At 37.0% G+C, this 14,087-nt stretch overlaps 1 protein-coding gene across 2 annotated transcripts in view; it reads right to left on the bottom strand.

Annotated features, from left to right (window-relative positions):
• Pdgfc (platelet derived growth factor C) overlaps window positions 1–14,087 on the bottom strand; it is a 162,859-nt gene that overhangs the window by 35,528 nt on the left and 113,244 nt on the right. For both annotated transcript variants that reach the window (XM_021195716.2, XM_021195715.2), the window contains one exon: window positions 3,715–3,895. In XM_021195716.2, coding sequence (XP_021051375.1) covers window positions 3,715–3,895 — 181 coding nt within the window. The remainder of the gene's footprint in view (window positions 1–3,714; window positions 3,896–14,087) is intronic.

The following is a 14,087-nucleotide window of genomic DNA, read 5'->3' as shown; positions in this document are numbered from 1 at the left end:
AAGGAAGGAAGGAAGGAAGGAAGGAAGGAAGGAAGGAAGGAAGGAAGGAAGGAAAGGAAAGGAAGGCCCCTGAAGAGGGGTAGACCTGATTTTCCACATTTTTTCTTAAAACCTCAGGTATGTTTTTGAAAATGGTTTCCTAACAAAAATGACAAGAAAATGTTAATCAGATATTTGATACTGGATGAAACATTTTTTTGTTTATCCTTTGTTTGTTTAAATAATTGTGTTTATGCAATATTGCAGAGTAGGGCAAATATAAGCTAATACAAATTACTATAACATTAACAAGTACTTTTCTTTCTAAGAGATGTGAGGTATTTTCTGGGCTCTCACTGTGTGTGGCCTTAGAGGGAAACAAGGTCTTACTGTTTTCATTTTTCTTAAACAATCTCTCACTGCAAATCTACCATGGTATGTGTGCAAGCGTTCTCCTCTTTGTTTCTCTCTCTATCCTCTCATCAAGAAGGAGAAAAGAATCAAAGACATTATTAACTTCTTGTGAATTATCATAAGACACTATACCATTTATAAACAAATTTATATAGATTTATCTTTCATTACTTGTCAATGAGGCATAACAAGGGAATTATATTTTTGTAAATAATTATCTGAAATAGTGTTAAAGTGTTAAAATTTAAACATATGTAATAAATTTTCTAAGCTATAACTCATTGTGGTAATACATTAAAGTTTTCCAGTGGTGGGTTGAGAACTAAGCCTAGCTAGTGACACTATCTTAACATAGCAAAATAGTGAACCATATTTAATTTGTTAGAACAAGTTATTTGAGAACTTGGAATTTATACTTTTGAGAAAATTTTCTGCTAAGACATGGTAATGAGAATCACAGAGAGAGTTTTATGACAGACAAGAATTTGATGTTTTTTCTATCTTACAAATAAAACTACAGAGTAAGTTCCTTATAAAATATAACTCCACAGGGCAGTGGTGGCACAAGCCTTTAATCCCAGCACTTGGGAGGCAGAGGCAGGTGGATTTCTGAGTTTGAGGCCAACCTGGTCTACAGAGTGAGTTCCAGGACATGCAAGGTTATACAGGGAAATCCTGTCTCAAACTTCCTCCCTCCCTCAAAATTAAATAAATAAAATAAAATAAACCCTCAGTTTAAATATATATATATATATATATATATATATATATATATATTCCATTAATATTAATATTACCATTTATATATATATATATATATATATATGTATATATATATATATATATATGTATTTAACTTGAGCTTTAAAAACCATTCCCTGACCTAAACTTTCTGAGTCAGGTAGATGTAAAATATTCACTGCATCAATTATCAAAAGCAGATAAGGCTGATTATATGGATTAAGTTGTATAAGTCATTGATTTAAAATAGAAAATGTGTACTAAGTCTACTGAATGTAGTGTATACTTCATTAACTTCCTCCACTCTGGCTTCTCCTTATCAGAATGAGGGAACCTGGACAACCAATTATATCATAACCCCATTGTCCCCCTCGTGCCTCGGACACATCAGCATCTGAAGAACACTTGAAAACATCCCTGTTATTCTGGTTCTCTAAGGTATCTTCCATCTATTTCAGCTGCAACAAAGATAACACAGAGCTGGAGAGACATTAGGATATGCCATCAGATCCTAGATGAGCCTGAGGGAAAATGGCTGAATTCCTAGAAAACCTTAATGAGCAGCTACAGTTGAGCAAAGCCTCTGCAGCACAGGAAGCTAATACTCTGCTGAGGCCCGTGGTTCATGATTTTTGTATCTTTACAAAACTAGGAAGCCATTGTGGGGTGCATCACTACAGGTCTGGCTTCATAGCTGTGAGTTGGCTGTCAGTCCAATCATTGTGTGTAGGGAAGTGTGGATTCCAACAAGAGAGTTCATCCACAACACAAAGAAATAAATGGATGGGGGTTGAGGGTTATGTAGGGGCAATTGCCCTGAGCAAATGCCATGAGATCCTCTAAGTCCCCTCTCCAAAAGGCACACTTGCTTCCTTTGGGCTTTCTTTTATCTGAGTGACAACTAACACTGATGAATTGTTGCTTGGTCAGTGCTAATGCATGTGTGGGTGGCTGGAGGGAGGATGACATTTAGCAACATAAAGTGATAACTCAAAACATTCTGCCAGGCTTAAAAGCATCCTCACCTTTCAGCTTTTCACTCACAAAATCTCACTATTCTGCAGACAGTTAGTGAGAGTGGAATGGATGTATTTATTGTAAGGAGTGAAGACTACAAGAGACCGAAATTGTAGAGCAAGAAGTACCAGGTCAGCTACCAAAGTAAATGCAAAGACAAACAAGCTGAAGTTTGTGAAGTTGGAACAAAAGCAATTGTCTTACATCATCACATTGTACTTCTTACGCTATGTAGGACCCTAAATTCCTACATTCACACGCCTTTGCTTCTTTCATTCCACAGACTGCTGTTCCCCTCTCGATGATTGGAATCATTATAAACCACATTATTACTTCCCAATAAATACTTAAATCCCTAGTTGGTCATGTACTCCAGGTCTCAGATATTATTCAGCAAGATCCACTGATATTTGTGCTGTGTGTCTGGAAATATAATAAGGGTCTTCAGATGAGTGCTGTGGTTCAGGGACGTGTCATGCTGCTGAAAGTTCTACCACTCTTCAGATTATGAGAGGCCAGAGATCTTCCTTTTACTCATTACTTGGAATTTACAAGTGACTTGCCCATGCTGAAATCTAGGGACTAGGTCAAATTTGTGTCACTCTTTCATGATGACACGTGAAATTTATATTCAATGTATGTTTAAATGGCATTGAGTCTGATGAACTATGCACGCAACCCTTGAATTCTGTCTTCACTTCCTAGAGCAGCTCTCAACCAGGATGCCCTACTATGGCCACTGAAACTGGCCTGAACAGGGCAGGAGGAAGTGGAAGTCCGTGAGCAGTTGAAGATTTTCTAAAGACTCTGATCCTACGTTGTGTTGATCGGTTAAATCATCTCCAATTTAACGTTTAAAAATATTATTAAGAAAAAATTTTGAAATGCAACAAAGAAAATTCTGTGAAATCTAAGATGGGGACTAGATTAAGAATGGAATAGCATGTGAATATCTGTAAAGAAGGTTAATGAAGATTCACAGTACAAGTCTGTAACATCTCAGGATGCTTGCTTTAACATCAGCCATGAGAATATGTGTGTATGAGAAGCTACAGGGCAGACATATACTTTGTGTATGTTTCAGGATTTGTCTACTTGATTTTGTGAAGCAGGAGCTCAAACTTAGGCTACACTGGCTGGCCAGAGAGCCCCAGGCATATGCCTTTCTCTTCTTTCCTAGAGATGAAGTACAAGTTGTCATACTTGGGTTTTTCGCTTGTGTTCTGGGGATCAAAACCAGATCCTCATTTGTTCAAGGTAAGCACTTTATCCTGAGCATCTCCCAGTCTGCTACCTTCTTTAAATGACTAAAAAAAAAATACATATTTTATTTTCCTACATTGATAAGGTACTTGATATTTCTAATAATCTACAGAGAAGGTTTAAACTAGCAGTGACAGTTACAATGCAACTTTTGTGGTAAAAACATAATCCAAAATTAGAGAACAGGATCTGATGTTTTGTGTTATGATTCTCATCTGTAAAAGTGGAAATCCATTTTTTCTTAAAAAAAAAAAAAAAGCTGACTCAGTGAAATAAGGAGAATCTCAAAGTTGTACTTACTGGCATGATAATACTGTAGTGGATGCAGAATCCGGGTTCAGATGGAAAATACTCATCAGATACAAATCTTATCCTGATATGATTTCCTTTAGAAGTCTGCTTTCCTGGCACAGTCCCAGAACCACACCAGCGTCCTAAAACACTTCCATCACTGGGCTCCTCAACTTCTACAAAATCATACCTGTGAGGAGGCAAAGGGGGCAGAGACTGGCGTCATTGCTTATCTAGGTAACGGAAACTTTATGCGTGCAATGCATCTATGGAGCACACCATGAGTTGTCCCCAATTATGCTTGAAAGGAGAGACCTTGAGATGTAAAAGTTAAAGAGAATTAGAAATGAAGACCCCGTTAGAAAAATATGAGATTTCTTTTTCAAAGCCTTCAGATTTGCTAATAACAAAACTGAGACTGATCAGACATTTAACACAAATGCTTTGCATATAACAAAATTATATTATTTTAATCCATGAATTATTCAAGTTTCTAACTTAGTTCCTACCATCATTGTCCAGATTTCCTAGTTTTTTTTTAAAGGTATATTTTGGAGACTTTATAAACAGTTACTAATTTAGAAAAGCTTAGTACCAAAAGAATACTGAGAACACTGCTAATACTTATCAAGTAGAAGCCTTCTACCAGCTATCTATTTGATGTTGGGAGTAGTTGATAACATTCATTTGGATATTAACATATATATTTCCTCATAAATCACTTTGCTATTATTCCAGCTCACTTTTGCTTCCTAGGGTAGACATTGTGTCTAACACATGCTGAGTAACTGATCCACTACTGGGGAAAACATCCCCAGCTTTACCTAATGCACAACTCTTTTCTTTAACAATTACACTTAGAAATAAATGATAGTTTCCCTGGATGGAATTTCAAAATAATAAAAAGGAAATTACAAAACTTTTAATGAGAAAGAAGTCTGACATGTTCAAAACATTATTGATAGATTTTAAAATATAATGGAATATAAATACATGAGACAAAAATCAAAACCAACGTTTTATATAGTATTAGATTAAAAGACAAATTTGTTAATATAAAACAATATATAAACCAAGTATAGTTATGAATCTTCCCCTAAGGAATGTAACAACATTTGTCAGCTTCATTTTTCTCACAAAAATTATGAAACTATATTTAAAATGGCAATATACACTCAGTGTTGAAGAATTTCTGGCCAAGAGCTACTACTCAATGATCTATGCAGCACCATGATAAGATAGCCTGGAGAATTTAAAAGCTTCAAAAAACAAAACAACAACAACAACAACAACAATAAAACGTTCAGTAACAAAAGAAGACAATTGTTATATAGGCGCAAGGCAGCCATTCCCCATTACAGGAGTTTAGAAAGATGGAGGTTGGGGTTCATATTGACATGGCAAGAGTAGACACAATTAAGTAGAATAGACCTAAGTAAAATTTTATCTATCACTGTTTAAAAAGTTGTTTTTTTAACCATTCCCATAACAAAACTGGACAGAAAACAAAGTTTCTACTTGGGGAATTATGTTCTGTTCGTGGATGTAAACCTGTCCAACTGGTTTTCTACCACTGCTTACAAAGATGTGTAAGTGTGTCGGGATAGAAGGAGGAAAAATCATTTCCTTGAGCTCAGGATTCATAAATCAGATGGTAAAAATCTCTAATGAAAGTGAACCGTGGAGTGCCAGAAGAGCAAGGGCAATTTTACCCGGCTAGATTAGGATCCCTTTACAAAGGACTTAATATCTGGGCTGTGAATGTGTGCTGATTGCCTGACATGGACTGAGAAGGGAGGGAAGTGGAGATGCCTACTAGCAAGAAGCACAATAGATAGGTAATACAAGAGGCAAGGGGCCAGGCATGGTCAACTGTGAATAGAGGATGGCAAAAAAAGAAAGTAACACAGACCAACCTGGGAAAAATCAGTATAGGCACTAAGATTTTGGTATTTCAGAGTTGGTTGTCAAAATTGTACATGCCATACAAGATCATAAACAGAGGTGGGCACAGCTTTAATAGGGCCTATTCTTCCTTAAAATATTTAATTCAATACATTAGAAGTCTGAAGCTTTCATACGCATGAGTTCCTAGTTTCCTTTTAAATTTTAAGATCTGGTAATCCCAACTGTTGTTACGCGGATGTGATTCACAGAGGCTTCAGAACGGTGTCAGTTCCAGGTCATGAAGTGCTCTTCTTCACTTCATTGTCCTTCCCCTCATACCTGTAGGCCAGGCACACAGTAAAGGCTTGATAGGCACATGTGAAGTGAATAGGCGAATGTGCACTTGAACCTCACAGTGACTGAAGTTAGAGATGGATGGAAATAGCCGTAGGGTTGTGCTGTTTTAACAGTCTTAGAACCATGGATTTGCTCTCCATATATTTTCCATATGCAGATCTCATTTACTTGCATTAATTGACACAGTTGTGCATCTGGGTTTGTAATCCTTGTCATAGATACAGCACAGTCAATGAAAGAGTAGCAGATACACTGTCATCACCTATCTGAGAAATTTGAAGAAATATTTCAGGTGTGAGTTCTTTACACAGCGCCCTACAAGGAAGAGAAAATCTGGGTGCAATCTTGAATCAGTAGCACAACAACTGAGGAGGGTGGGAAGAAAGACTTCTCACCATAAGCAGACAGAAGTAGAAGAAGCCAGCAGCACAAAAGCTCAGAGAAGTTCAAACTTAGTCGAGTGCACTTATTGGATTTGACAACCACAAGCCATTTTCAACAAGTAAACTGTTCAATAGTTTCTTGGGACCATTTACAAAATGACTATTAAACTGTTAGATAGAATATAATATTATAAAAAAATATAACAATTCCTGTAGCTACTTTCATTATAGCTAATTTTCATTTATGTTCAAAAATAAACATGATATAGGCTTACTTGATTGCCATTTTCCTTTAAAAACATTTTGAAGGGGTTTCCTAAAGCCCAAGAAACCACTGTGGCTGTGATGTTAAGACCTTATAATGAACTAACTATGTCTAGGGTTGCATACTTGTCTAGCATAGGTGCAGCAAGTGTGGGGCTGCAGCAAGCACAGTAATATCAAACAATAAAGTCTGAATTTGGGCCCTGTCTAATTTACATATTGATGCAGAACTCACTACTGTGCAGATTAGAGAAGGGTGTCCAGTCCATTCTGGCTTCATGAAGATTTTCTAATGGATTTGGTGTCAGATTTAAAACAAGTTCTGGATTTATGGCCAGATATTGGCAGTTCACTGTGCCCTGTTTAGACACATCCGTAGTTCCGTTCACCAATTTTTTTTTTTTTTTTGAAGGAGCCATGGAGTTTACCACTTTGTGGGAAAGAAAGAAAATATATAAAATGTATACTCCATGGAACTGAAAATTTAATATAAACTACTAGTTGTTTCATATAAATTAGGCACTTCAAGTTTTTGAACTCCATAGCTATTATTATATAATAATATAATTAGGAAATTTATCCAATTATTGTAACTTTCATGGTCCTATCTAATAATCAGTGAGGCATATAGGAAACTTAAGAACATCAATAGAACAATTACTTATTAAGGCTTACATTTTCCTCTTTTTTTAAAAAGGCCACTATCAACACACTTTTGCTTAAAAACTTGCAGTGAAGGTCAAGGTAAACAAATTATGGATAAAGATGTTGCTCAGTAGCAAAGCACTTGACTATCTTGTACTAGGTCCTGAGTTCAATCTCCCAGCACCACAAAAATATTTTAAAAATGAAATAAAGATCAAAATAGAATAAAATAGAACAGGCAGTGGGGGGGAGCCGTACCTGAAATGTATGTGCCTATCTCACTATTCAAATCTTATCATACTGCAAAGGACAAAAGATAAAAAAAAAAAAAAAATACCGTTGACATGAGGTTCAATATTTGCTTTCAATCTAGAGTACATTCAATGGGTTTTGGACAAGGATAACGCATTTTAATTCAATTATTTTCTCTAATGATTCACATATTATGTTTCTCACTTTGTTTCCCCTGATGCCATCAGCAGAATAAGGGACTCATAAAAGGAACTGTTTGACTGATGTTTACTAACATAGTTTAAAACCTCATGAAGGAAAGGAAGGGAGAAACTGATGAGAAAACCATAACTCCAGGTCATACTAAGAGAGAGTGGGAACTGATTAAAGCACGCCATCCGTGCAAGCTCAGGTGACCATACTGGAGACACAGTAATCCTTGCAATATACTCCCAGGTATTAATTTTCAAGGTGAACAATTGCCCACACCACTGTTTAAAGGATTTACTAAGCATGAGCCAATCAAACATAACGTTCTCAGAGCAACATGATTCAGTACACACAGTGCAAAGAGGCTGGTAATGATCACTCCCCCTCTCTACCATACTCCTGGGAGGATTTATGTTCTTTTATGTTTAATAAACAAGTCTAATGTTGTAGGCAAAATTTTTGTTCTCTTGTGGGAATGTAGGAAGTGTGAGGATATGGGAGCTGTTTTCTTACTCCTAAGAATGTAAGAAGTATACCAGAGAAATAAATTCACTGGTAAACACAATTATCAGACACCCAGCTTCTTTCAACAAAAAGAAACCAACCCTGCAGGACAGGCTGTCTCTCGTTCATACTGAATAAAACCCTGTCAGTTAAACCTGCCCCATGAATTATCAGTCTGACAGTGGTAAGAAAAGATGCCAAGTGCAATGTGGATTACAGAAAGCCTGGCTCTGCAAGTGTCAACTGGTTCAGGAGCAGGTTGGGATAGATAATAAAAATAAGATGACAATTACTGTACAGAGCTTATTGGCTTATGCCTTTGCTATCCACACACAAACAGAATCTTCGGATTCCTATTCAAACACCAGTTGTTCTTCTAGACACCAATTAATACTGAAAATTATTTGAATTAATTATTATATTTATTAGATGATTACAATATGTTAGGCATTTTTTTAAGTACTTCTGAATATTTTCTCAATAGACCCTCTTAGCAAATGAAAGTGGAAATTTCTTTTTCTTTTTTTTTTTTCTTTTTTTTTTTTTGAGACAGGGTTTCTCTGTGTAGCCCTGGCTGTCCTGGAACTCACTTTGTAGACCAGGCTGGCCTTGAACTCAGAAGTCCGCTTGCCTCTGCCTCCCGAGTGCTGGGATTAAAGGCATGTGCCACCACGCCCGGCTTGAAAGTGGAAATTTCTAATTGTACCCAGTTATGGGTTACTAAATATAGAGAAGTTAAGTAATTTGGCTAAGTTTGAAAAATAATTAATTATAAAGTTATAGCTTTAATTTTGAAAGCCAAACCTCAGACTCCAAGTACTTAGAAGCTAAGACCTACCACTCACTATACTTAAGATACATTTCTATAATTAAATTTTTTTTATTTTCTTTTATAACTACAGAGAAAATATAGGATTCTGGTCAAAAACTGACACTGAAATCTTGTTTTAAGTGCTGGAAAACACAGACTGTAACAAATGAAACTAAACATACAGCTTGCTAGTCTGGATTATTTATTATTACTAACTTGGTACTATTTATTATCAGCCACTCTTTGAGAATTTTAAAACAACATTATGGGTGCCAAGCATACAATTCTACTTCTCAAGGCAGACAAACAACAAATGAAGGGGACATTCTCATGGAAACGTGAGAGCTCGCCCTATGAGAGACAGCTTAACTGGTTATGGTGTAAGGTGAAGATTTTAAAGCAATTCTTATCACTAAATAAAAATAATGCAACTGTATAGGCCACCAATTCATCTTACGAAAAAAGAACAAGGACAAGACAAGGGAAAAAGCCATAATTACTAGAAGTAAAATTTGTTAAGAGGTATAAGCAAACAAAATAAATATTCATAATTTTAGAAAATTGACAGAAAGAGAATAATGAAAGGAAGAAAGGAAGGAAGGAAGGAAGGAAGGAAGGGAGAGAGAAAGAGAGAGAGAGAGAGAGAGAGAGGAAGGAAGGAATAAGGAGACAGAAAGAACAATAGACATAGACAAGAACCATGCAGAAGATATAATTACAGTTAAAATTTTTATAATTTATGACATTTTTCACTAAATATATTTGGAAAAATTGTATAAAATAATGGATACAATATGAATTATGAACTTGGTAATAGTAAAGTTAAATTATAATTCTTAAATTGAAAAGTTGGTCAATATTTATCAGTATAAAAAATGAAATAAAATGTGGGACTTTATTAAGCTATAAAGAAATGCATAATACCAATTTTCATAAGTAATTATAAAACATTGAATGATAATTGTCCCAATTAATATGATAATCTCCCCTAATCCTTGTATTGAATCCTCTGAAGTGGCAATATTTAGCATTCAAAAATATGACTCATTTCACTCAGGTAATGGAAACAAATTGCTACCTATAAGCCATTAGCAGATTATATGATTACTGTAATTGGCCAAGTATGAGCTTTGTCCATAAATAAAGAGGACAAATAAATATTGCTTCGTAAAATATTAAAAGAAATTACACCAGTATGATGAATTGGCTACTAAAAATTGGAAGCAGAAGACTTCAGGATTTCCAGGTGAAAAGAGAAGGATGCAAGGGAGGAAAGAGAGAGAGAAGAACCAAGAAGTCATATGAGGTCCTTGAGAAGAGCAGGGGCCTGTGCCACTCCTACAGGCTGGTGGTCTGCGATGTTTAGCAGGGACTACATATATCTTAGAAACTAACATTTATGACAGATGGGAGGTGGAGAAATAAGAATTTTTTTGTTTTTTTTTTATTAGATATTTCTTTTATTACATTTCAAATGCTATCCCGAAAGTTCCCTATACCCTCCTCCTACTCTGCTTTGCTACCCCACCTCCCACTTCTTGGCCCTGGCCTTCCCCTGTACTGGGGCATATAAAGTTTGCAAGACCTAGGGGCCTCTCTTCCCAATGATGGCCGACTAGGCCATCTTCTGCTACATATGCAGCTAGAGACACGAGCTCTAGGGGTACTGGTTAGTTCATATTGTTGTTCCTCCTATAGGGTTGCAGACCCCTTCAGCTCCTTGGGTACTTTCTCTAGCTCCTCCACTGNNGGCCCTGTGTTTCATCCTATAGATGACTGTGAGCATCCACTTCTGTATTTGCCAGGCACTGGCTTAGCCTCATACTAGACATCTATATCAGGGTCCNTTCAGCAAAATCTTGCTGGCACGTGCAATAGTGTCTGGGTTTGGTGGCTGATTATGGGATGGATCCCCAGGTCATCAGGGAAATGCAAATCAAGACAACCTTGAGATTCCACCTCACACTAGTCAGAATGGGTAAGATCAAAAATTCAGGTGACAGCAGATGCTGGTGAGGATGTGGAGAAAGAGGAACACTCCTCCATTGCTGGTGGGATTGCAAGCTTGTACAACCACACTGGAAATCAGTCTGGCAGTTCCTCAAAAAATTGGACATAGTACTACTGGAAGACCCAGCAATATCTCTCCTGGGCATATACCCAGAAGATGTTCCAACTGGTAATTAGGACACATGTTCAACTATGTTCACAGCAGCCTTATTTATAATAGCCAGAAGCTGGAAAGAATATTGTTAAGGATGATATTTCTAGGCGGCAGAAAATAGGGCCCAGCAATTGTGTCCAAAGGCAAGTTGAAAAGGAACATCTGTAGTTGTGTCTTTTATCTGTGGATTCAAGGGAAGCTGGGTGGGGGCTGGTAGCAGGGCCCATTCCCAGAGCTTAGGCTGGGTAGCACAAAGCTGCACACAGCATATGGAGGTAACTGTTATACATCATTTATGTTGAGGTAGATCTAACAAGAACTGGTGTGGGATAAGGTAGACAGGAATCAAAATTTATTTGAAAATTTGGCTTTCAAAAGGGATTGGGACCTAAAAAGATAATTCAGTAAAAAGGCTGGATACAGGATTAATAGACAAAGAGCAATATGTTGTGTTTATGACTGAAGACTCAGAAACTCATAGGGGAAAATGTAGGTTACTTCAGATGTCCAAATGCAAATAATAATAATGATAATAATAATGATAATAATAATAATAATAATAATAATAATACACTTAGCCAATATGACTGCACACTTACTGTCTGAAAAATATATAACCCAATGACAAGAAGTTGTGGACTTATTTATATTTTTTCAAAAGCTTGATAAGTTTTGTAGAATTTTGTGTAAAATAGTAAATTACCTTAACAGAGCACAAACATGATGAGGCACATACAAGGAACCAGTGTTCCCTAAGTATCAGCTCATCACCAGACAAAACTCAGCTGGCTACTCTGACTCTGCCCATGGCCAGGATATAATAGGTTACTAATCAGGGTGCTGCATGGTGAGTGTAAGCCATAGCCCTAAATGGCAACAGAGGAGGAGCCCAACTCCTCTAGTTTCCTCTATGGAAAGAGTTGTCTTGAATTTAGTGTGTCTAGAACAAGATTAGCATGTAGATATTTTCTCTTAACAGTTGCTTCTCTTATAATAAGAGACAGATAGACAGATTTATTGATCACTTTAAAAAGCTCTGAGTATTTTCTCTTGTTTTCTGGATTATCAATGTTATGCTTAGTGTGGGACTGTAGAACAATGTGCAAAAAGCATTCCTTCAAAGGCTGAAATTTTGTTTTGTTTTGTTTTGTTTTTTTGAGACAGGGTTTCTCTGTATGGCCCTGGCTGTCCTGGAACTCACTTTGTAGACCAGGCTGGCCTCAAACTCAGAAATCGACCTGCCTCTGCCTCCAAAGTGCTGGGATTAAAGGCGTGCACCACCACACTCGGCTCAAAGACTGAAATTCTTGAGTCCAGGGTTGAGCAGATCCTGAAATTCACATTACCACTTGCTTCTACTTTCAGTTCACTTTGTATCATTGCATTGTTAATGACAAGAAACCAAGGTTTGGACAGTAGTTATAAGTATTAACTCAAGATGGGTCCCAAGAAAGAAAACAGACCATGTTACTAATGAGACGAGGTGTCAACAACTCAGAGTCCTCACCTCTGAAGAGCATATTCTTAGACTCTGACACAGTCTAACTGGTGATGAGTTTTCCAGAAGCATCTCATTAACACAGATTCTGTGAGGCACCAATCTATCAACCACAACTAAATACCAGTTTATTTATGTGGTAACAACTCTATTTGGCATTAGTAACCTCAATTTGAGATGCTACATTTAATGATACTATCATTATTATATACTATAAATGAAACTATCATTCTGCAGGTAAGAGTAATTGCTGCTTTTGAGAGGGCCTAGATTCCGAGCATACACGTCACAAGGTCCACAGGACAGCGTGTGACTCTAATTCCAGGGGTTAAAAATCTCTTCTGACCTCTGTGGGCAACAGCAGGTGTGTATTTCACATTCGTACATATAGGCACTCATGAACGCACAAAACAATCTAAAAATGATAAAATTGACTTCTCTGTCATAGCCTATCTTCACTGGATGAAGGGAACCCATGGAGACTGAAATCAACAGAAGGGAATTGATATGCACACAGTCATCACACTGTCTGGGAGCACATGTCTTGACATTCGACAATTATTGATCCTTTTCAGTAAAGGACTTGGATCTCAGAAGGCAGATAAACAAAAATCCTTAATTCTACTCACAAGAAAAGCAGAAAAATAGGTTTTATTTTCTTTTGCTTTCCTTTTGGTGTATTTTCTGGGTTTGCTACATGGTTTTGTTTACCAGGACAAGGGACTAAGCCAATATGTGGTATTCTGTTCTTGAGTCCAATGATTGAATAAGGAGGGGTTAGTCTTTTAATGTTTTCATTTCCAAAGAAAGGAAACAAAACAGAAAGCTTTATCTCAAAGGAGCCGGTCTGGTCATCAGGTGACGTGATCAGGGCTGTAAGTCCCGCTAAGGAGATTACTTCATATTTGATGGTGTGAAAAGAGAAATGAGAAACACCAGGCTCAGTGCCCACTTGGATAATTCACCTCCCTAAGCAAGATCCCGAGGCAGGGATTATCTGCAATACTTTCATTTTATTTTCTTCTTGGACAATTTGAAATATGCTTTCCTTTTGGCTATTTCTTCTCTGTGTTACCCTTTCAATGTGCTTTTATAGCAGACTCCACCACAGCCTTTTAATGGTCCACACACTGCAAGGGACCCTAGCAGGTTTAACAATTTCCCATACATTGCTGCATTCCCCTTTTTGTTCCAGCTGATTTCTCTCAGAATTCCCCCCCCCCAGAAGAGACAAGATAGTTTTAAAGTAAATTTGTGATTATCTTATGACTTCTGTTCATATATTTATAAATTTTTATCTCCCCACTTATTCTATGGTCCTAAACTTCCCTTTGGAAATACCCAGAACCAATGATATATTTCACTTCTGAATATCTCTTCCTTTCTCTCTCCCTATCTTCCCCCCCCCCCGTCTCTGTCTGTCTGTCT

This window comes from Mus pahari, chromosome 4, assembly GCF_900095145.1.
Source record: "Mus pahari chromosome 4, PAHARI_EIJ_v1.1, whole genome shotgun sequence".
Taxonomy (NCBI): Eukaryota; Metazoa; Chordata; class Mammalia; order Rodentia; family Muridae; genus Mus; species Mus pahari.
This window is presented reverse-complemented; position numbering and strand designations above follow the sequence as displayed.